This window comes from Vombatus ursinus, unplaced genomic scaffold, assembly GCF_900497805.2.
Source record: "Vombatus ursinus unplaced genomic scaffold, bare-nosed wombat genome assembly UNPS02014779.1, whole genome shotgun sequence".
Lineage (NCBI taxonomy): Eukaryota > Metazoa > Chordata > Mammalia > Diprotodontia > Vombatidae > Vombatus > Vombatus ursinus.
The window spans coordinates 24,371,057-24,392,758 of record NW_020954557.1 but is presented as its reverse complement, the minus strand read 5'-3'; the positions used below and the strand labels follow the sequence as shown (position 1 = coordinate 24,392,758).

At 36.5% G+C, this 21,702-nt stretch overlaps 1 protein-coding gene across 5 annotated transcripts in view; it reads left to right on the top strand.

The window, feature by feature from the left end:
* The window catches only part of GULP1 (GULP PTB domain containing engulfment adaptor 1), a 370,686-nt gene that overhangs the window by 331,747 nt on the left and 17,237 nt on the right, over window positions 1-21,702 (top strand). For 4 of the 5 annotated variants that reach the window (XM_027865950.1, XM_027865951.1, XM_027865949.1 and 1 more), the window contains 2 exons: window positions 16,114-16,252; window positions 21,209-21,303. In XM_027865950.1, coding sequence (XP_027721751.1) covers window positions 16,114-16,252; window positions 21,209-21,303 — 234 coding nt within the window. Of the gene's footprint in view, window positions 1-3,310; window positions 3,765-16,113; window positions 16,253-21,208; window positions 21,304-21,702 lie in introns of those variants that run through there. The other variant, XM_027865952.1, reaches the window with a different exon arrangement.

Genomic DNA, 21,702 nt, shown 5'->3' with positions numbered 1-21,702 from the left:
TACATTATGCTAAGAGCTTTCTTTATACCCTCAGGAAGCTTACATTTTAACAGTGGAAGACAATACCTATAGGAATGCTAGAAGGTAAGGAGAAGGAAGTTGAGTCTGTAGAAAGTCAAGATGAGAGAAGGGTGAAGTATGGCTGCAGTCCTTCCAAAAATATTTTATCAAGGGAGAATCTCCAATCAGGAGAGCAGGACCTTAGTATGACATTTCCTAGGAGGGCAGTTCTATAGGTGAGGAAAAAGGTGCAGTGTGGAGAAAGTTATGTGCAGTGTGGAGAATAAGAGAACGTGAACATATACACAAATTACTATGGTGCAAGTTAGAATGTATTAGAAGTACTATGAGAAAATTGAGGGGGGGTGGAAACACTGTATCTTGTGGAGAGAATCAAGAAAGGCTTCTTGAAGTGGCACCTGAAGTGGACATTAAAAGCAATTTCAACAGTTGAAACTAAGGGTCCTGGGAAGACAGAAGCCAACATGGCAAAGAGCATCATCAACGGTACAGAGAAAGATGAGAGGCACCAATGGCAGGAACATAGAGAGCAAGGGATCTTTAAGTGTTTACATATGGACTTGAAGTTAAGATGGTGGCATCATAGTTCACAAGAGAAGCCCAGTTCTCCCGTGTATCATTCAACATCTAAAAAAGTTTCAGTATGTATAATGACCAAAAAATTCAAATAAGTGCCTTCATACAACTTAAGCTGGCCAGAAGCCTTCCAGAGCTGTCCCAGTATCACCAATGAATGTCAAATATGCAAATAATTGGAACAAATATTAGGAAAGAAGCTCTAGCGACATATTAGATAGATTATGTAGTATGGCTTGGTTGTGGCTTTTTTTGTTTGTTTTGTTTTGTTTTGTTTTTTGTTTTTTTACCAAGAACAGTTCGATGCTGGGAAAGCTATCAAACATAATAGTCCATGTTAATTATAAAAAAAAATGAAAATCACATGATATCCATGGATGCAACTTTTGACTCAATATAGTACCTATTTCTGTTAAAACCACAAGTACTCATAGAAGTAAATTGTTCTTTCCTTGTTTTGATAAATTGCATCTATTTAGAATGTAGAGCTAGTTTTCTACATAATGGGAAAGCTGATTAGAGACCATTCTGATAAGATCAGGAGAATGGTAGACGAAACAAATTATCACTTTTTTGTAGATGAAATATTGTCTACCTAGAGATTCACCTAAAGTTAATTAAAACAATAATTTCAGCAAAGTATCAGAAGATAATATAATCAACATAAATTATCAGCTTTTCTACATCTAACTAATAAAACCCTAAGAGCTACAAAAATTCTATTCAGAATAGCTGTGAAGTGTATAAAATATTTGAGAGTTCACCTTGCTAAAAAAAATATATATGTACATATATATATATATATATGTACATATATATATATATATGAAGTAGATGAATAAAACTACGGAATTAAAGACAAAACTAAGTAATTATTATGTTATTGTCTCTGGATAGTCAATATAGTAAAAATAACAATAATACCTAAATTAATTTACTTACTCAGTGCCATACCAATTAAACTAACAAAGATTTACCATCCTCTCTGCCTCTCTGATTAGAGGGTGGGGTCATGAACTACAAACCAAACCTCCTTTCAAGGAGAGATCTTAGCTCAGAAATCTAACTCCTCGTTTTTTGCCTGGCTATATTACTTCAGGACTTCACTCACGTTTCCACTATGCCCCAGGAAGCTCACTATTGGGATAACCTCATCATCCTATGAGATCTCAGCACCTCATTACTAACCTCTGCCTCTAATTAAATGGTGGGGCCATGAATTCCAAACCTCCATTTTGGAAAACAGCTCAGCTCCAACATCTCATTTCTCAGCTGGCTGCACTACTTGGAGACTCACCATGCTCCCATCCACCTTTTCTACTTCCTTTTGTGCAATGTCTTCCCCCTTTAGACTGTAAGGTCCTTGAAGATAGGAACTGTATTTTGCTTTTTGTATTTATATCCCTACCACTTAGCATAGTGCTATAGTAGGCATTGTAGTAGGCATTTAATGTTTATTGCCTGTTGTTTATTGATTAAAAATAATAATAATAAAATTTTATCTGGAGGAACAAAAGGTCAGGAATCTCAAGGGAAACAGTGGGGGAAACAAGGAAGGAAATAGACCTAGCAGTCTCTTAATTCAAACTGTAATACAAAGCAGTAATCATCAATAATTATTTTGTTACTATTTAAAAATAGGGAAGTTGGTCAGTGGAACAGATTAAGTGTACAACATATGGAAGAAAACAAACATAATAGCACAGTATTTTATAAATTTGGAGATTCTAACTACTGGAATAAGAACTCACTGTTCAACAAAAAAAAACTTCTAGAAAAGTATGGCAGAAATTATGTTTAGACCAACATCTCATACCATATGCAATTCTACATAGTTATAGGACCCAGATATAAAAGGAAAAGAAGGAATTACTTTTGTAACTATTCATAGGGAAAGAGTTTTTGACTAAACATGATGACAGGAGATCAGCAATTTGGATTGTATAAAATTGAAAGGCATTCATGAAGGAAGCTAGTTTTTAAATCATCAAAGAAATATTTCCTAATAGATAAATAGTTAAAAAACAAAACAAAACAAGAAATTGTACTTCTTAAGAGAAGAAATGCAGGTTACCAAAAACTCATATGAACAGTGCTCAAAATCACTAATAATGAGAAGTTAAATTCAAAATAACTTTGAGTTATATTCTGAGGCCTCATTTGACTCAGCAGTAAATCAAAGGTGTAAATGTAAGTTCTGGTAAACTAGTATGTTACATTTAAAGATTTTTTTTTTCACTGCTGACTTGACCACATATGATAACTTAAGTACCCTTGTCAATTATAATCAGAAATTAAAGGACAGTCTTCCAGTTGCTGACCTGTAGTCTCCCCAAATCCAACACATGGCATTCATGTGTTGTTGGCAGAGTTATATAAACTGTGGCCCTTTTCCAGCAGTTTTTGTCAAATAGTGAATCCTCATTCCAGTAAGTAATTGGAGTGTTTGTATTTATCAAATACTAGAGTAATAGTTACATTTTCTTCAATATGTTGTATAGCTAATCTTTTTCCACTGACTAATCTCTATATTTTCTACCTCCTACCAAATTATCTTGAGAATTACTGCTTCGTAATATAATTTGAGAACTGGCACTGCTAGGCCTCCTTCATTCCCACTTTTTAAAAATATTTTCCCTTGAGATTTTTGACCTTTTTTGCCTCCATATGAATTTTATTATTATTTTGACATTTTATTCTTACTCTGTTTCAGAGACATGGATCTGAGGAAGGAAAATGTGTCTCATCAAAAGATCTTGTCATTACTAGCGAACAGTGTATAGTGTGGCCAAAGATAGAAGGTGAAAGTTTCAGGACCTTCAGATGCTACCCCTATGTTACAAAGTTTTAAATTAAATAACACATAACTGCATAGAATTGGATATTATAAAACAAATAGCTGTATACAGTGGAGAATAGACTTCACTGATGTTAAAATATGGTCATGTTTTAAAATGTAATCATGAAAAGAATTGCTCTCCATGTTGTATTCCTCTGCCTGTTATGCCCTAGGCAACTACCATCATTACCTACCTCTAATCAATACATCTACCATATAAATGCACTTCTTCTGAGAAATGACTCAAAGTACATGTTTTAATTCTTCTTTCTATCAAACTTTCTGAAAAAGTATTTCAGCATCTCACAAACACTAAAATAAGCCTTAAGTTGACATTTAATGAAATACAAAACCTAATTTGGTTTTTCCAGAGGACTTTCTATCCCAAATGTAACTTTGATGGCAAGTGTGACAGAATTATTTTTTATATTCAGTTTTTTGTTATAGATTTCTACAAGTACTCTTAGGCTTGCTCTTGTGGTTTCATAAGCACAATTTATTTCAGACTTTTATGTGAACAATTAAGTCTTCAGTGGAAGTTTGCAGTAGTACCTCAGTGATATGATTTATGTTTGAGAAAGCAAAATCTTACAGGACTTAAAAACATAAATGTTTTTCATCAGACTTATAAATTATGTACATTTGATTCTGTCACAATCCTCTGAGGGTAATAATTTAAAATAACAAGTATAAAATACATGGTCATATAGTTCCTTTTTTCAAGATATTTTTGCATATTTGACCAGTATTTGTACCAAAGAGCTTTGTGGTTATTGTTTTATGATCCAAGTTAACACCCTAACAGTGTAAATGTTGCCAATCAATGAGATCATGGAATAATTTAGAGCTAGCAGAAAAAAAATGACATACCAAATATCTTACTTGTTTAACATTAAAATAAAAAGTGATGGTAAACCATTTAAAAACAGAGAGATGATCAAACTGCTTCCCTGCCCCTTTCTTGATTTCTCTTCAGTGCCTCATAGGCATGATGAGTCAGGATCACTCATGTCCAGGAGGTGGTTGTATGGATTTACATGGGTTTTTTGGTCAAATTTTCCCATTTGTGGGTTTTCTGTTGTTGTTGTTCACAAAGGGAACACTTACAGTATACTAGGCGCCATACTGTAGTTCCAAAACTGTGGTTTCCATCTGTGGTTACCAGTTTTGAGAGTGTCGATATTACTACAACCCTATGTAACATTGGGACTGTTGAAATGTTTTAACTGATTTCTGGAATTTGGTCTCTTATTTTATACAATCATTTAGATGCACAGAGAAATTTCCATTACTTGACTGTGCTGTTTGCTTTTCTTCTGTGTTCTAGTGGTTTGGCAGTAGATTAGAAGTTGGTTTTTTCACCATTTGGTACTAATTATCTAGGAACAATCTGATTTTCATTTATTACATTCACATGGTAGTGCTTCTCATGTTTATATTGGAAAATGGGGTCAACTCTGCTCTCACCCATCAAGTCATTCTAGCAGTTGGACCCTTTTCTGTAATGGCAGGCAAAAAGAGTTAAATCAAATTCTTCACTTTACTGCGCGCGCGCACGCGCGCACATGTGTGTGTGTGTGTGTGTGTGTGTGTGTGTGTGTGTATGCCTGTGCACACATATACTTATTTCATTTTTGGGGCCAGCAACGTGCATTCAATTTACTGGGATGTTAAATGAATAAAATTGAAGTGCTAAAGATTACTGGGCTTTCTTTTGCTGAATAAAATCCAACACCCTTTTAATTCAAGTTATTGTAGCTGGGTAAAATCTTCTCTTTTTATACCCTTATATGTGACTACTGAGTAGATTTGATAAGATGTTTATGGATAAGAATCTAGATCTCTCTCTTTTCCTTTCATCTTTTCTTCCTTCCTTCCTTCCAGAAGCCTTGGGTAAACAATAATTAGAATTTTGCCTTTTGTTTTCTCAACTACTATTGAAGACAGCTCTGATAGGAAAGATGAGATTAGTAAAGCTCAATTTCACAAAAAGCCACTCGTGAAGAACCTTGATATATTAAACTTGCACGTTGCTCCACAGGTGCTTCAGACCAAAATTCCCTGCCCCTACTCCCAGAAAAGTGGATTTTCTCATAATTATTCTTTTATAAAGAAGATGAAGAGGAAATGGAGTCATCTAGCCTAAAGAGTATTAGATTGGGATTCTTGACATAATTGTCATGCTAGCTGATTCTTCAACTTGGCTAAAGCATTTAATCTCTACCTTAGTCTCTCCATTTTGTGTAATATTACGAGTACTTATCACGTAAGATAATTATGATGGCAAAATGAGACGATGGATATGTTGGTGTTTTGGAAATGAAGAAAATATGAAGATTATGAAGAAATGCATAACTGTTGCTATAAGTCATGCCTTCTCTTTTTAGTCATCTCTATGGTTGTATCTTCTCTAAAAAGTTCTTCTAAAAAGGTGCCCTCCAAATACACTAAAGAAGAACCATAGGCAAAATTTCCAGAACTTTATTCCATAGTATCAGCATCCAGGGAGGGAGGGTAAGTGCAGCTGCCCCTCACAGGCATCTCCAGAGTCCCACCTTGCACCATTGCTGTGCCTTCTCATCCTGTTTCCCTGAAGTTGAGAATGGGTGGGAAGGGTTAGGGATCAGAGGCCATACCACATGTGTTCTGAACTCGCTGAAGGGGAACCTATCTATATTGATTTGCCGGGCTGACTGTACCTACTTGAGTCATATTGCCCTCTGTACCCTGCATCGAAACACAGGGCCCAGACATCCATATTATCGATCTCACCCTAAATATGCCTGGGACAAGCGGCAATATCAGCACAGAATTGCCTGAGGTGGGATCTTAGGGCCTTCCCACACTCCAGGTGAGCTTTTCCTGGTACAGCTTTGCCTTGCCTCTTTCCCTCCCTTGGTGACCTCCTTAGCAGCCAGCTTACACCTAAGTGCCACAGTCAACCCTAATTCAGTTTGCTTGAAGGTCAGAATCCTTAGTTTTCAGTCCTGCCCTAAGGTAACTACAATTGGAATAACATTTGAAAATGCTATTTTCCAATAATATGGGGGAATATGTGCTGGGAAAAATTGTGTTATCATAATCTCAACTCTTTTTTTAGACCGAATTACAATGAACCAATTTGAAGATATAGAAGAAAACATAATTTGAGGGGAAAAAATTAAAATTTTCCCATTGTAATTTGGGAAATAAATTCAAGGACTTCTTTTTTTTTTTTCTCTAGAACCTTGCAAATGTTTCCTCCCTGCAATTTAAGATAAAGGATAGTATTATTTTATTTTAAGATGTTTTCTTAGGCTTATATTTTTAAAAGACCTTTGTATCCTTTTATTGCCAAAAGAGTTAACATCTGTGTTTAGCAAACTCTTGGGTTTTTTGTTTGTTTGTTTGTTTGTTTTTGTAGATATTAGTCAAAAATTAAGCTTTTTTTAAATAGTGGTGCTTTCATGAATTCATTAATTTATTCATTATACACAGATAGGATCGGAAACAATTTATGCTACAATTGTTAGGAAGAGGAAGGTAAAGATTGGAAAAAAAATCATTATGATTTAAAAGCCAAACCACCAAAGACTAAACTGAATGTTACTTAAAGTACCTAGAAAAAAAAACCACACAATTGAAAGTTATTTTTGAGTGTCTTAATCATTTGATACTTGTCCTTAATTGAGCATTTGATGAGTAGAGGGGTCCCCTTTGTATAGAAACTCAGACGTCATAGATAGAGTCTCTTACAGCTCAAGTACAGCCCTCAAAACATGAGACCATTGAGGGAGCAGTGAATCTAGATAAATTATAATACTGTATATCTATGTTAAATGGTTTCTAAAATATTGATTCTTTCAGCTTAAACATAAGGTGTCCCAAAAGTCTTAGGGCATTTTGGGACTTAGTGCACTAGACTTTTGAGACACCCCATATTGACCTTAGCAAGAAGATCTATCACACAAAATAATTTCTTTTATTGGACAGCATGTGTTTCATTAAAAAAAAATTCTTATCTGGTTAAAATGACATTTAAAAATAAGTTCCAGACCACTTAAATTTAGAAAGACCAACCAGAATATGTATTTAACTAATGCCAGAAATGCCACTGCACATCATTAAATTGCTTTGGATTTGGCAGTTGTATTTTCTCATCCGTATTTCATAAGCCTAATAGCTTGGTGAGAGAGCTGGCACTTTTGAAACATACACAGAGATTGGAATATTCTGAGCTTGAATTCCTTCCTTTATAAGGAATCAAATTCAGCCAACTAGTTTCCTGTCTCAAATAAGCAGGGATGATGCTTCTGCCCCTAATCGACAGACTTTGGTATAGCTTTGGACTTTACATCTTAATACCCAGGTATACTGACATTATCATTTCTTTCTAGAATACTTCTCTAAAATTAATCAAACTCTTCAGTGTAATATTTTAAACACTATACCCTTTTCTATGAGTATCATAATAAAACTTTTAAAAAAAAACCCTTAAATTGGGCCATTTTGGTCATTAACTGGGGGAACCTTTTAAAGACAGTATCCTTGGTAAAGATACTAAAATAGTATCCTTACCCAGACATGATTTGTCATAGGTCGTAGAGGAACTGTTTATTTTATTTTTTTTCAATCATGGTGACATCATGGATAATTTCTACTTGACTTCATATGATTTTCAACCACTACTTTTGTACTGAAGCTCAAATTAAAAATGTAGTTAACAATTTTAAAGTGACAAATATTTACTGAGCCCCTACTACATGCTCTGCTAGGTACTATTGAAAGATATGGTCATAGAATGGAAAAAGCACTTTGGCTCTCAAATTTACCTTGGAATCTGAAGACCCTGATTCGAGGTCCTGGCTGTGCCACTTAATAGTTGTGTGACTCTGGACAAGTAGCTTAACCTATCTTAGACTCAGTTTCTTCATCTATAAAAGAGAGAGAAGAATTTTTGCTCAACTCTTCTCCCAGGGTTGTTTTGAGCAAAGTGCTGCAGAGCATTCCCCCCCACCAAAAAAAAAAACAAAAACAAACTTTAAATCACTATGAAATGTGATCTCTTAACAGCTTTGATTAATTATTTTGGACTGGACTTTGGTGTAGAGAACTCCTGTTGATAGGCAGATGGGAAGATGGGCAGCTGCTTTGCAGTTTATATGCTCAATTGCCCGGAGCACCAAGAGGTCAATTGGCTTGCCCAGGCCCACACAGTCAGTATGCGTTTCTGAGTCTAAGGCCACCCCTTTATCCAATATTCTACTGCTTACATTTAGGCTTTTAAAGCTTCTATTTCCTCATCTGTAAAATGAGAGAGTTGGACTAAATAATAAGAATTTATTGAACTGAAATTCTGGGACTCTATCATCATAAATTTGGAGTCGTGTTTTAGTATAAAGACAAGTAAATTAACCAGGCTGGTTAGCAAAGAAGACATTAGTAATTCCACTGTATATATAGTGAAGGATATATGATCTGATTACATGAGAAAGCTATAAAACTATGCCTGTGCATATATTTGTATACATATGTATATATGTAGATTTTTCCATTTATATTATAGTTATGTATTTTTATTTTTTTATTTTCATTTTTACCCAACTTTAATAGATGTCTTTATTCTATATGGACAAGAACTGCTCCTGTGATTTCATTGCTATAGGGAATTAATAGATGAGAAAACTCCTTCTACTAGTGCAGGTCATTACATTTTCTGCATCTGAGTCTTACAGAGTTGCCTCGTGTGTTGACAGGTTCATTTACTTGGCGAGGATCTCATAGCCAGTGTATGTAACAGGCCAGACTTGTCATCCTGGCTTCAAGGCAAGTTCTTAAACTGTAAAGCCATGCTGTCTCTCTTAACTAATAAAACTAGGCAGAGTCATAAGCTAGTCAAAAAAGAACATGCATTAGGCATACTCATGTTTTTGACTTACTAGAAATATATTTAGTTGTAGTGAAAGAGGTTGCTCAGAAAATGGAAATGGCACTCAGTTGGAATTGGAACCGTTCAACAGGTATTTATTAAATGTTGACTGCAGACCATGGACTGGGGATACAAGAATGAAGAAGCTGTATTCTGTAGTGAGGGACAGCCTATGCTAATAAATTAGCCATATGATAATGGCAAGTAGCTTAGTGTCTGTGTCCAGATTCCTCTTTTCCAAAAGGAGGATATTAACAAAGTATTATCTCTCTCCCTGGCTGAGGAAAGCTTTTTAAATCCTTAGTCCTATAGAAATGTGAAACCTTTGCAGTATGAAGATCTTCTGCTAGATAATTTCTAAGGTCCATTCCTGTTTTAAAATTGAGTTATTCTAATTTTGCAGTGTGCAATGAATATTGGAGCATGACTTTGTACTCATATAACACTCTAAGAACAATTTTGAGGCAAATCAGAATTCAAATCCAATTGCCCATTAAAATAATTGATTTCCAACAACTCGCTTAAGTTTGAACATCAGCTTCGTTTTGGTGGGGCACAGTATGTCCCTCGAGGCAAGGCAGTAAGAGACCAGGCTGGCGATCTCGCGTCTACATGAAAAGACTTCCCCTGCACAGGGAGTCTGTTACTTCCTGCTGCTGCCTCATAGCCACCCTCCTCAGGTGAGGAGACCTCAGGCTGCATGAGCCCTTTGGGTTATCTCCCTTTTGTCTTAGCATGTACCCTGAGAGTAGGCTGCAAAGGGTCCGGCTGGGCATCTTCTGTCTGCCCAAAGCAATGACTTACATCTATTTTCATGCAAGGAAACCTCCACTTCCTGCTGCCAGCCCAGTCTCCCCACTGGAATGTGGAGAACATCCGGTGCAAAGAAGAGCAACCTATCCTCTGTCTTCAGGCCTTCCACCTTCTACTGCAGCATCTTTTGAGGGAAACGAAAACTGGTGGGGAATGGCACATCTTTATCTTGCTGTGCTGAATCAGCTTGCATCTCTAGCTGTGCCCTTTTCTTGCCTTAATTTCCAGCCTTTGGAAGGAAGAAGATTTGTGAAGTGAGGTCACCCATATGACCTGGGGCTTCCCACCTCATATTGCACTTGCTTACATCTCCAATCTCCATTGAGAAGAGGAGTGGCACCCCTCACTCAGTGACCATCCTCCTCATACCTAATCATACTCTTCACATCCTAGTAACTCTGATTATCCAAAATTCATTTCCTGCCTCCCACTACCTGATTGATCACTGCCATACCTCTTAACCTTCCTACCTCAGGGTTTCAACCAAATACCACCCAACTCTTTCACTGTAGCCTTTGGAATGCCTATTCCATAGGCAATAAACTTCTCATCTTAAATCTTTCCCTTTCCCACTCCTTCCATCTACTAGCTCTTACTGAAACCTGGCTCCTCACTAATGATAAGCCTCGGCTGGCCACCCTTTCCAGTACTGGCTGCAACTTCACTCATTCCCGTTGGCTCATAGATCAAGGAGGGATAGTTGGAATACTCCTTCATCTTCATTGCCACTTTCAGGTTCTCACCCTTCCTTTATCACTCAGTAACTTCTATTCCTTTGAGGTTCATTATATACATCTCTACCACCCAATCAAAATCTTGGTAGCTGTTATTTACATATCCCTAGGTTATTCATCTTCCTTCTTCAATGAATTCAGTATCTGGTTTATAATTTTTCTGTCCTCCCCAACTCCTTCCCTCATACTAGGGGATTTCAACATTCCCTAATCACTCAGTTCCTCAACTTACTTGCTTTCCATGAGCTACTATTGCACCCCGCTTCAGCCACACACAAGCCCTTAATCTTGCTACCCCCCACAAATATTAAACTTCTGTGATCAGGAATTCTGAATTTCTCTTATCCAACTGTAATCTGTTAACTTTTGATCTCTCCCTCTGCCTTCGCTTACTTCCCTACTCTTGCTCCATACCATGACCTCCAATCCCTTGACACTTAAGTTCTCTCCCAAGCCATTTCCCATGCAGTAACCACTCTCTCCTCTTTCACCCACCTTGATGATGATCCAATTCAATTCTACACTGTCCTCCTTCTTGAATTCTTAGCCCCCTTTATCATATAAATAATTATGCCCACCCAAGCCTCATCCTTGGATCACTCCCACCACTTGCTTCCTTCACTCTTTCACACATGCTGGTGAATGAAGATGGAGAAAATCACACAACCCTTCTGACTGGATCCATTACAAATTACCAATGAAGTCTTATTCAAACCCAATGGCCTTTTCCCTATCCTAATTCTTCTTGATCTCTCTGCAGCCTTTGATACTGTTGATCATTCTCTTCTTGATATTCTCTTCTCTATAGGTTTTCAGAACCCCATTCGCTCCTTGTTCTTCTACCTATCTGACCTTACCTTCTCTGTCTCCTTTGCTGTGTCCTCTTCCAGGTCATGCCCTCTAACCACTGGTGTCCCTCAGTCTTCTGACCTGGACCCGATTCTCTTCTCCCTATGTAGTGCTTCACTTAGTGATTTCATAAGCTCCCATGGACATAATTACAATCTCTACGATGAAAACTCTCAAGTGTACCCCAAGTCTTTCCCAATTCTCTGCTGACTGACCTCTAATCTCACATCTCTGTCTGCCTTTCTGACATACTGAACTGGATCCTCAGGATACATCTTAAACTCAATATGTCTAATTATCTTTCCCCTAAGTTCTTCCCCATTCTTCCTAGTCCCTGAGGCTCACAATCTAGGAGTCATCCTCAACTCATATTTTTCACCTCCTGTATCCAGTCTGTTTCCAAGACCTATCATTTTCATGTTTGCAACATCTCTTAAATATGTGTCCCTCTCTTCTCTAATACTGCCCCACTCTAGTGTAGGCCTTCTTCACCTGGTCTGAACTATTGGAATAGCCTACTCCAAAAAAACCTCGAAAGACTTATATGAATTGATGCAAAATGAAATGAACTGAATAAGCATAACATTGTACATGGTATCAGCAACATTGTGTGATGATCAACTGTGAATGACTTAGCTCTTCTCAGCAATCCAATAATCCAAGACAATTACAAAGGACTCATGATGGAAAATGTTATCCACACAGATTGAAGCATACATTTTTAACTTACTTTATTTTTTGTGTGTGTGTGTTTTTTTTTTCTTTTTGGTCTGTTTCTTCTTTTTTTTTTTTTTGGTGAGGCAGTCAGGGTTAAGTGACTTGCCCAGGGTCACACAGCTAAGTGTCAAGTGTCTGAGGCCAGATTTAAACTCAGGTCCTCTTAATTCCAAGGCCAGAGCCCTATCCACTGTGCCACCTAGCTACCCCTAAAGGTTTTTTGTTTGTTTGTTTGTTTGTTTTTGTTGCTAGGCAATCGAGGTTAAATGACTTGCCCAGGGTCACACAGCTAGTAAGTGTCCTGTGTTGTGTGTCTGAGACCAGATTTGAACTTAGGTGCTCCTGACCCTAAGGCCGGAGCTCTATCCTCTGTGCCACCTAGCTGCCCCCTAGGTCTGTTTCTTCTTTCGCAACTGTGACTAATAGGGAAATATGTTTTACGTGATTGTAAATATATAACATATATCAAATTGCTTACCATTTTAGGAAGAGGGCTTAGGCAATAAGGAAAAAAATTTGGAACTCAAAATCTTGTAAAAATGAATGCCAAAAGTTGTCTTTACATATAATGGGGGGGGGGAGACAAAATACTATTAAAAATAAAGACAAAAATGAAATAAACAAATAAAAGTAATTTTTACCAATCCCCCCCCCAAAAAAACAGCTGTGTGATCCTGAACTTAACCACACATGTCATGAGTTTCCTCATCTTACAAAGTGGGCACAATAATCATATCTTCTTGTTGTAGTAAGGATTAAATCAAATTTGATAAAATATGGAAACACACTTTGCAAATCTTAATATGCTATATAAATGTTGTCCACTGGAATTGTTGGATAGATCGCAACTATCATATTCAGTGAGTATTGGGAACTTGGAAAACAGAAAGTTTAAGGGGCTTGTCCAAGTTCCCAGAACAAGGAGAGGCTATTATCAATCCATCTGGAATACTCCAATTTTAATTAGTTACATTAGTACAGAAGAGCAACTGTTAGTCATCATAATGCCTCACACTGTTATAGATGACTCTTAAAGGTTCTCAAATAACTTTTCTCATAACTACCCCCTGAGACCAGTAGTGTACAACTATAACTGTAATATGATTACCGAAGCAAGATGTGATAGGGAAAGTGTGCTGCACTTGGAGTCAGGAAGACCTGGATTCACATTGAACCTTCTAGCTTTGTGATCCTGAACAATTTACTTAACCTTTTTTGTTAGGGGAACTTTTTAGAATTTGCTTCAATTTTTTCCTCTTTAAAAATGAGGAGGTTGAACTAAGGGGCCTTTAAGCTTCCTGCTTGCTTTAGAACTATGATTCTAGGTACTAAGTCATATTTGGGTTGCTATCTCTATTGGTGAAGGGGTTCCCCAAACTCCCAAAATCAAAGATTATTCTCATTTTCCAATAATAACATTGCAAATGGATTAAGAGGGTTTCACAATTAAAACCAGAGTTCCAAGTTCAGCTTTCTTTCCACTATAGAATTGAACCCAGTATAGCAAAGGCCATTTATATTGGGCTATGGAATATACTTTGTTAGATATATTTGGTTATTATGTCCTGGAAATTCATATTACTTTAGACAGCATGCCCTCAAGGGAAAGAATAGACATGCATAACTATCTGATTTGAGCAATGCTCAAAAGCGTCCATGTTCTCGGCCTATTTCCCTCCTTTCCTATTCATCTAACATGTATCTACTTTTTTTTTTTTTTGGTGAGGCAGTCAAGGTTAAGTGATTTGCCCAGGGTCACACAGCTAGGACTGGTGCTTTATCCACTGTGCCATCTGGCTGCCCCCCACATACCTACTTCTTACTGAAAAATGGGCAATCCTCAGAGTTTTCTACAGCCTGAAGTCATTTATTTCCCATTCTTATGGTATCATGGGAAGAATACTTGAGATTAGGAGTCGAAAGGCCTTGTTTCTAGTTCTGTCACTGAGTAGATATGTCTACAAGCATCTATCAAGTACCTACTGTATTACAGGCACAGAGCTGGGAATACAAATACAAGAAAAATGGAGGATAATCTGAGTTGTCACAGATCTTATGTTCTCATAACGAGGGAAAATAATACATAAAAAATATCTGAGAAGAGGGTGAGGTAGGGAGGTGGAGACATGGTGGAGAAGTCCAGAGAATTCGGGGGGAAGCAAGGAAAGGAATGTGAGTAAGACATTCCCTCAAATTTAAGGTTCCAAGAGGAATTCACCAGAGCAGGGGCCTAAGGCAGACCTTCAAGAGCAATTGCTAGGGCATGGAAGGAAGGAAACAAGCATTTATTAAGCACCTACTGTGTGTTAGTGCAAAGCTCTTCACAAATATCTCATTTTATCCCCATAACTCTGCAAAGTAGGCACTATTATTACCTTCATTTTACAGATGGAGAAACTGAAGCAAACAGATTAAGTGACTCGACCATGGTCACACATGAAGTGTCTGAAACCAGATTAGAATGCATGTCTTCCTGACTTCAGGCCCAGTGTTTTTTCCGCTGTGCCACCTAGCTACCTGTAAGATGTGATTCACTTTTCTAGAGTTTTCTTTCACAGAAAATGCAGTTTTTTTAAATTTGTACGTTCTGGTTCATCTTAAAAATGGTGGACATATGTTCTCCTCACAAATTACTCTGTAGTTCCCTGATATTTTTATTTTAAACTCATAGATTTAGAGCTGGAAGGTATCTTAGAGGCCAAATAGTCCATCCACCTCATTTTACAGATGAGTAAACTGAGTTTCAGAGAGTTCAGTAATTTGTTCAAGATCCCCAAGATAGTAAGTAGCAGTATTGGCTCTTCTGGGCAATAGTAGTGACAGTAATTATGAATGCTCGTTAGCATCTTTGACTATTTATAAACTTAGTGTTCAATGAGTAGTTACTTCTAAAATGGGGGTCTTTAATAAGAGTGTAAATCTTGAGTGTGCCTTATTCAAGTATTCAACAACGAATATAAATATTTAAAGTTAGTATATAGATTACTTTAAAAATATTCTTTAGTCATGAGAGGATTATGTTATTATTTTCCAGAAAACACGGATTATCTTTTTTGTTAGCATCTCTTTCCAAATCTATTGGAACTAGTTCTTTAGTTGTTATATTTGTATCTCCAAGTTGATCTATAGATTGATATACCTTACCTTAAATGGGCTTTTGTTATTTTAAATATACAATTATCACAAAGGTTATTTTTTCTGGGCACACCAGGTATTTCAATACAGGTATACTTACACATTTGGCCACTTCATGTTTTATAGTAACACTGTTAACTTATTTCAACCAAACCCTTCCTGTCAAGGCAGCTCTGTCCCTGCCTTTTGCTATTACATGTTTTTCTCAATGGTAGTAATGGCCTTATATGTTTTGCCTAAAATAAAAAAAAAAAGTTTCCATTTTCTGAAGCTAGCCAAAGATATTTGGTGGAGAATGCCTATGTGGAAAAGGTATTCATTTCAGAATACTTAACTTCAGTTGTCCTCCATGTTGTCATCCTTTATAAATTTATAACAGAAGCAGCTATTGGCCCCTTTGCTGGTACCTGTTTAAAATTTTTTGTTGTGATTGATTTTTGCTTATATCTGTATGCTGAAAGTTCAGTACTATGATTTGTTCACATGAAATATTACCCTAACAGTCATTATCCTTATTACAGGCAGCCAGTATGGCACCTAAATTACCTTCCACTGACATCTTTGATATGGTTCCTTTTTCTCCCATAACTCCTCAGTCATCAACACCTACTCGCAATGGTACCCAGCCTCCTCCAGTACCCAGTCGTTCTACAGAGATAAGTACGTTCTGTAACAATTCTATTTCTATTGTTTTGTATGTGGTATTCATAACAAACCAAATAATGTTTATTACTATATATTTTGTTTTATTACTTCATGTTACTATAAACAAAATATTTTGTTTGTTAAACTCTGTACCCCTAAGCCAGTTCATTTCAACTTATAAACAAAATTACTAATGTTGCTGTTATGAACAATTTGAAATCATTGTGTGGGAAATGGAACTTAAAAAGCCTCATATGTATGTAAATATGGGTGTGTGTATATGTGTATATATATACATAGGCGTGTATACATATACATAAACATATATATGTATATATGTTTCTATTACTGCGTGAGATATTCAATTTGTTTTCCCTTCGTTCAATTTAACATCAATTCTAGCAAGCATTTTTCTGTTACGTGCTGTACACTGGGTATACACAAACAAAAAATAAAATTGTTCTCATAGTGCTTAAATTCTGAGAGGATTCTATATGTATTCATACATGTAAAAATAACTTCATCTGAGGAGAGATTAGGGGTGTGGAGGTGATGATTGGAAAGGCTTTGTAAGGTAGGAGATGATACTTGAGCTGAGCCTTGAGACTCCATAGAGCATCTATTTTTGTTTTGTTTTGTTTGTAATCTTCATTCTAAAACTTTGTTCTTGCTCCAGAGAACTTTGGTGAAGACTATTCTAAGTTAGGGAGTAAGTTATTCACACAGAAAGCTATCCCAAGTTGCAGGCACTTTGTGAGAATCCTTTCTAAAATATTACCCAGAAGCCCCCGAAGAGGGTTTGTTTGGTTTTTGTTTTTTTTTTAATTAACTGACCAGAGTAAATATGTCAAAGCAAGGGCAATTAACAAAATAGCAGAGTAGTAAAAGTAACAACAGGACATCCTCCTGCCCCTCCAAATGTTCAGTTCCCTAAACCACAAATATACATATTCCCAGTGGGAAGAATAGACATACAGAGTATTCATGTAAGGGGCTACACACATGGTTACAATATGGAGCCAGGGAATACATACATGGAGGGACAACTCACACTTCTGACACTGTGACACACTGAACTCTGCTCCTCCCTGGGCATTGCCTCGCATTGGGTGTTTCCACTGATGACTGCTGAATATCACAGCTCCCTTTCAACTAGTCTGCTCGCCAAGCTCCCTTCCTGCTTACCAAATACCCTGTCTAACATTTGTTAATAATGCTGTCATTACCAAGCCTCTTTTTGTCAGAAGAGGGCTCCAGCTTTATCAGCAAGATCTTTCTACCCCTTCATTATCCATAGGTAGGTGTAATAGAGGAAGGGGATGAGTGGGGAAGGGGTGAGTAAGAGTCCCTTCCAGAGGAGAACCATAGTTCTCTTCAATCAGCTCTGTCAGTCAAAGCTCTTCTCCTCATCCAAGCTTCTCGGAGAAGAAAATAGATATTTACCATAAGATTATATTATAGTAATTAGCATTTAGATTTAGAACTGGAAAGGGAGCTCTTTGATCTTTTCCTTGAACTCCTCTGTATTTTTCTGCCTCTTCTGAAGCTCCCAGTTCAACTCTCACTTGACTTACGTTCAGAAAGCCATTTGAATTCTTACTTAGTCAGCAAAAATGTGTTAAGGGCCATCTATGTACTACTATGTATTGCACTAAGTCATGGGAATAAAAATAAAGACAAAAGACATGGTCCCCACTCTCTAGGAGCTCACATTCTAATGGAGGAGACAACATGCAAAAATTTGTACATAGAACATATATAGATTGTAAATGGAAGACTAGTAGTCCATGTAGAGGGATTTCGAAGATGGGCACTTAGGAGAGTGGGAGACACCTACTGTGGCTCTTATCATTCCCCTCTGGCTAAGGCAAATTGTGCCAGGGCTCTACTTCCTCAAACAGAGCTAAACAATACTCTTGTGAAGAAATGGCTGTTAACGTTCCCCCATTCTTCTGTTCTGAAAGGGCTGACAAATTGATAATTAATTTATGAAATTATGAAATGAAGGCAGGCATGCCTGGTTCTTTAGGTAGTCACAGGAAAAGACCACAATGGCAGTAGGAAATAGGATTGTAATCACATTTTTATAACTATAGAGGATGTGGAGGCAAACAGCACAGTAAGTACAGATGCAGATGGCATGGGCACAGGCGAAGGGGTGGTGAAGGAAGGCAGGTAGCCTGAGGAAAAGGATGGGGAGGGAGAGAGGCAAAGAGAATCACTCATCTAATGATGCATTGGATTTGGCAGCATTTGGCAGCATGAACCGGATAGAGATGGAAGAGAACTCGGGGAGCAGGAGATTGAGCTCTCGTTTCTATAAGGTTTTGGGCAGGTTATCTGTGCTAACTAACTAACTAGGGTTAGTTCAAAGTTGTCAGTAAAACTTTAAAGTTAACATGTCCATATCATTTCAAAATTCTCAACATCATTGGGTGATCTACTGGTCTTTTCTGTGGAGGCCTGAAATTTGTCTGGGATTTATATATTGTAGGGACCAAAAGGCCTTGACAAAAGTGCCTAGGTAGCTTCCGCTGATTCAACCCATATTACCAGGATGCTATTTTTGGTTAATACATGATAAAATTTGTAGATTGTGCTCCTTTGATCCTTGAGACAGTTTATATGTCCAGGTTTCCCTTTGCAGTCTAATTTCCTGCTATTGCCACTTTTTACTAGCTACTTATAAACTTACTATACTGACTAGGAGGTGGAAGTCGGAGACCAGAACAAGATAAAATTTGGAGAGCATTCTGGAATTGTGCCCAAAATGTTGTTAAACTGCTTATACCCTTCAACCCAGTAATACCACTACTAGGTCTGTTTCCCAAGATGATTAGGGGAAAAGGAAAAGCACCTATATATTCTGAAATATTCATAGCAGCTATCTCTGTGGTGACAAAGAACTGGAAATTACAGATATACCCGTCAGTTGGGAAATGGTTGAATGAGTTGTGGTGTATGATTGTGATGGAATACTACTGTGCTATAAGAAATGATGAGCTCAGTGATCTTAGAAGAACATGGATGGACTTATGTGGAATATTGAGTGAAATGAGCAGTAACAGCAAATATTGTTTTAAGAACAATTTTGAATGACTAAGTCATTTTGACTATTTTAAATACCCAAATTAACTACAAAGGACATATGAAGGAAGATGCTATCTTCATCCAGAGAAAGAACTAATAAATAGAATTATGTATAGAATGGTTTTACATACACACACACACACACACACACGCACACACACAGATATTTGTGTCTAATGGCAACCATCCCTAGGGTGGGGGAGGAAAGAAAAAAAAGAAAGTTATATGATAGCTATTATATATTTAAAAGGAATATAAATTGTACATAATAGATTTGCAGTTTCATGTATAATCATCTTTTTTCTGTTCTCCTGTGTTATGGAAATGCTTATTTTGTTTCTTAAGTTCAGAATAAAATAAATATTTTTTTTAAAAGGTACAATTTTAACACAGATGCCTAGTGAAGATTGGAAACCTTTATCCTCTTCCCAAAAGATTTGTTAACCAGGTCTTTTTGTTTAACTTTTTGATCTCTAAATTTGACAAATTTAGTAGGGTTTAAGTTTATTTGTATTTTTCTAAAAGTGCAGTTTGCCATTTTGATCTCTTTAGCTAAAGAATTGTACAATATCATGTAAATATGCACTGTAAGATCTCTTTCTGAATCCATTGTAAATCCATTGTAAAGGATTTGTGTGTTTCTTAATTAAGCCACTGACATTTTTGTTGGCCAGTAGAATATAAAGGTTCAGCTGTGCATTTTTCTTTGGTGTTTTGTCCATAAGAAATATAGCTCATTTCTTTTGTGAATTAGCATACAACAAATTTATTTTCAATGGTACTACACCTACTGTATTTTAATCTGTGCCCTCCATCACAGAGGCTGAATCAGTGGTTCCCAGTGGGAGGTCATGACCCGTTATCTGTCATTTATGGGGAACTGAATGGTCTAAAATGGAAGACAGTTTGTTATTTTAAAAAACATGTATTACATTCTTGAAACTTTGTAATGACATTGAGAATAGTATTAATGCTCCCGTAGTGCTTAACAGGAGCAAAGAAATCATACATCTTTGAATGTTTCATAGGAGCTAGAAGAGTTCCTTTTATAGAATAAATGAATATTTATTGAACAAGTGTTATAAATATGAAATCACAATCATAATACATTTATAATGGAATTAGATTGCTAGCCAATGTTGCAGAGTCATGTAAAAAAACAAAACAAAATAAAAACAACAACAACAAAAAAAAAAAACCCAAGCTGCGTGTGAAGTTCAAATGCAGTCCCCATTTTTCTGTTCTCCTTTTGTATAGGGTAGGGTACCCTTTCTTGCACCATGGACTCCTTTGACAGTCTGATGAAACTTATTGAGCCCATCTTAGAATATGTTTTTAAAAGCATAAAATAAACTATTTATGATTAGTAAGAAAAATTATATTTAAATAAAGTTAACGAGACTTTGTCTTGGCTCCTTTCATGTTGCAGGCACTGTGCTAAGCTTGGGCAAAACCAAATTCATGGACCTCAGGTGAAGAATCGCAGATATAGAGAAATGTTGTTGTTTACTGGTGTTTGTCAGTTTCATAATAAAAAAAAGATAAGAAAAATTTCAAAACCTTCACTCAAGACATTTTAAATTATATGAGTTAAATTATCTGTAACAGAATAGCTTATTAACATGTATTATTAGTAAATTATAATAATATTCAACAAAGTGTTTCTAGGCTCTTTAGATGTTTCCTTAGGCCATAACTTGATTAATAGGAGGCTGTGTCAACATAGCATAAAATTGAAATGGAGAATTGGCCAAATAATTATTTCATGTGAGCAACAAAAATAATCAAAGTGAATAATTCTCCCATTAAAATAATCTACGCTTTCATTGCCTAAGTCCTGTGATTTCCATGCTACTAAATTGTTTATTTCCTTTATTCTAGAACGAGACCTTTTTGGAGCAGAACCTTTTGACCCTTTTAACTGTGGAGCAGGTGACTTCCCTCCAGACATTCAATCAAAACTAGATGAAATGCAGGTGACTACTCATTTATTACTAGAATAAATTTTATTGGTCTGTAAATACTTATTAATCCATAGCCCTGGCCTGTTATTTTTTAAGGTGAATAGCCAAAGAATGATACTCCTGGTTTGTTTGTTTATTTTTGTCACCATTAGCTAGTTTTATGTTAGTATAATATTTAGGTTAAAAATTAGGACATAAATGTTCTGATGTATATCTCTAGTCCTTAAAATAGTACAGCAAAAACTTTAGACATGACTGTTCTATCTTTTAATGTATTTTACAAGAGGGACAGGTATGCTCCTTTCTCTGTCTCTTCCTCCCTCTCTCTGCTTCTTTCTCTCTTTCTCTGTGTCTGTCTTCATGTGTGTACACAAACACACACACACACACACACACACACACACACACACA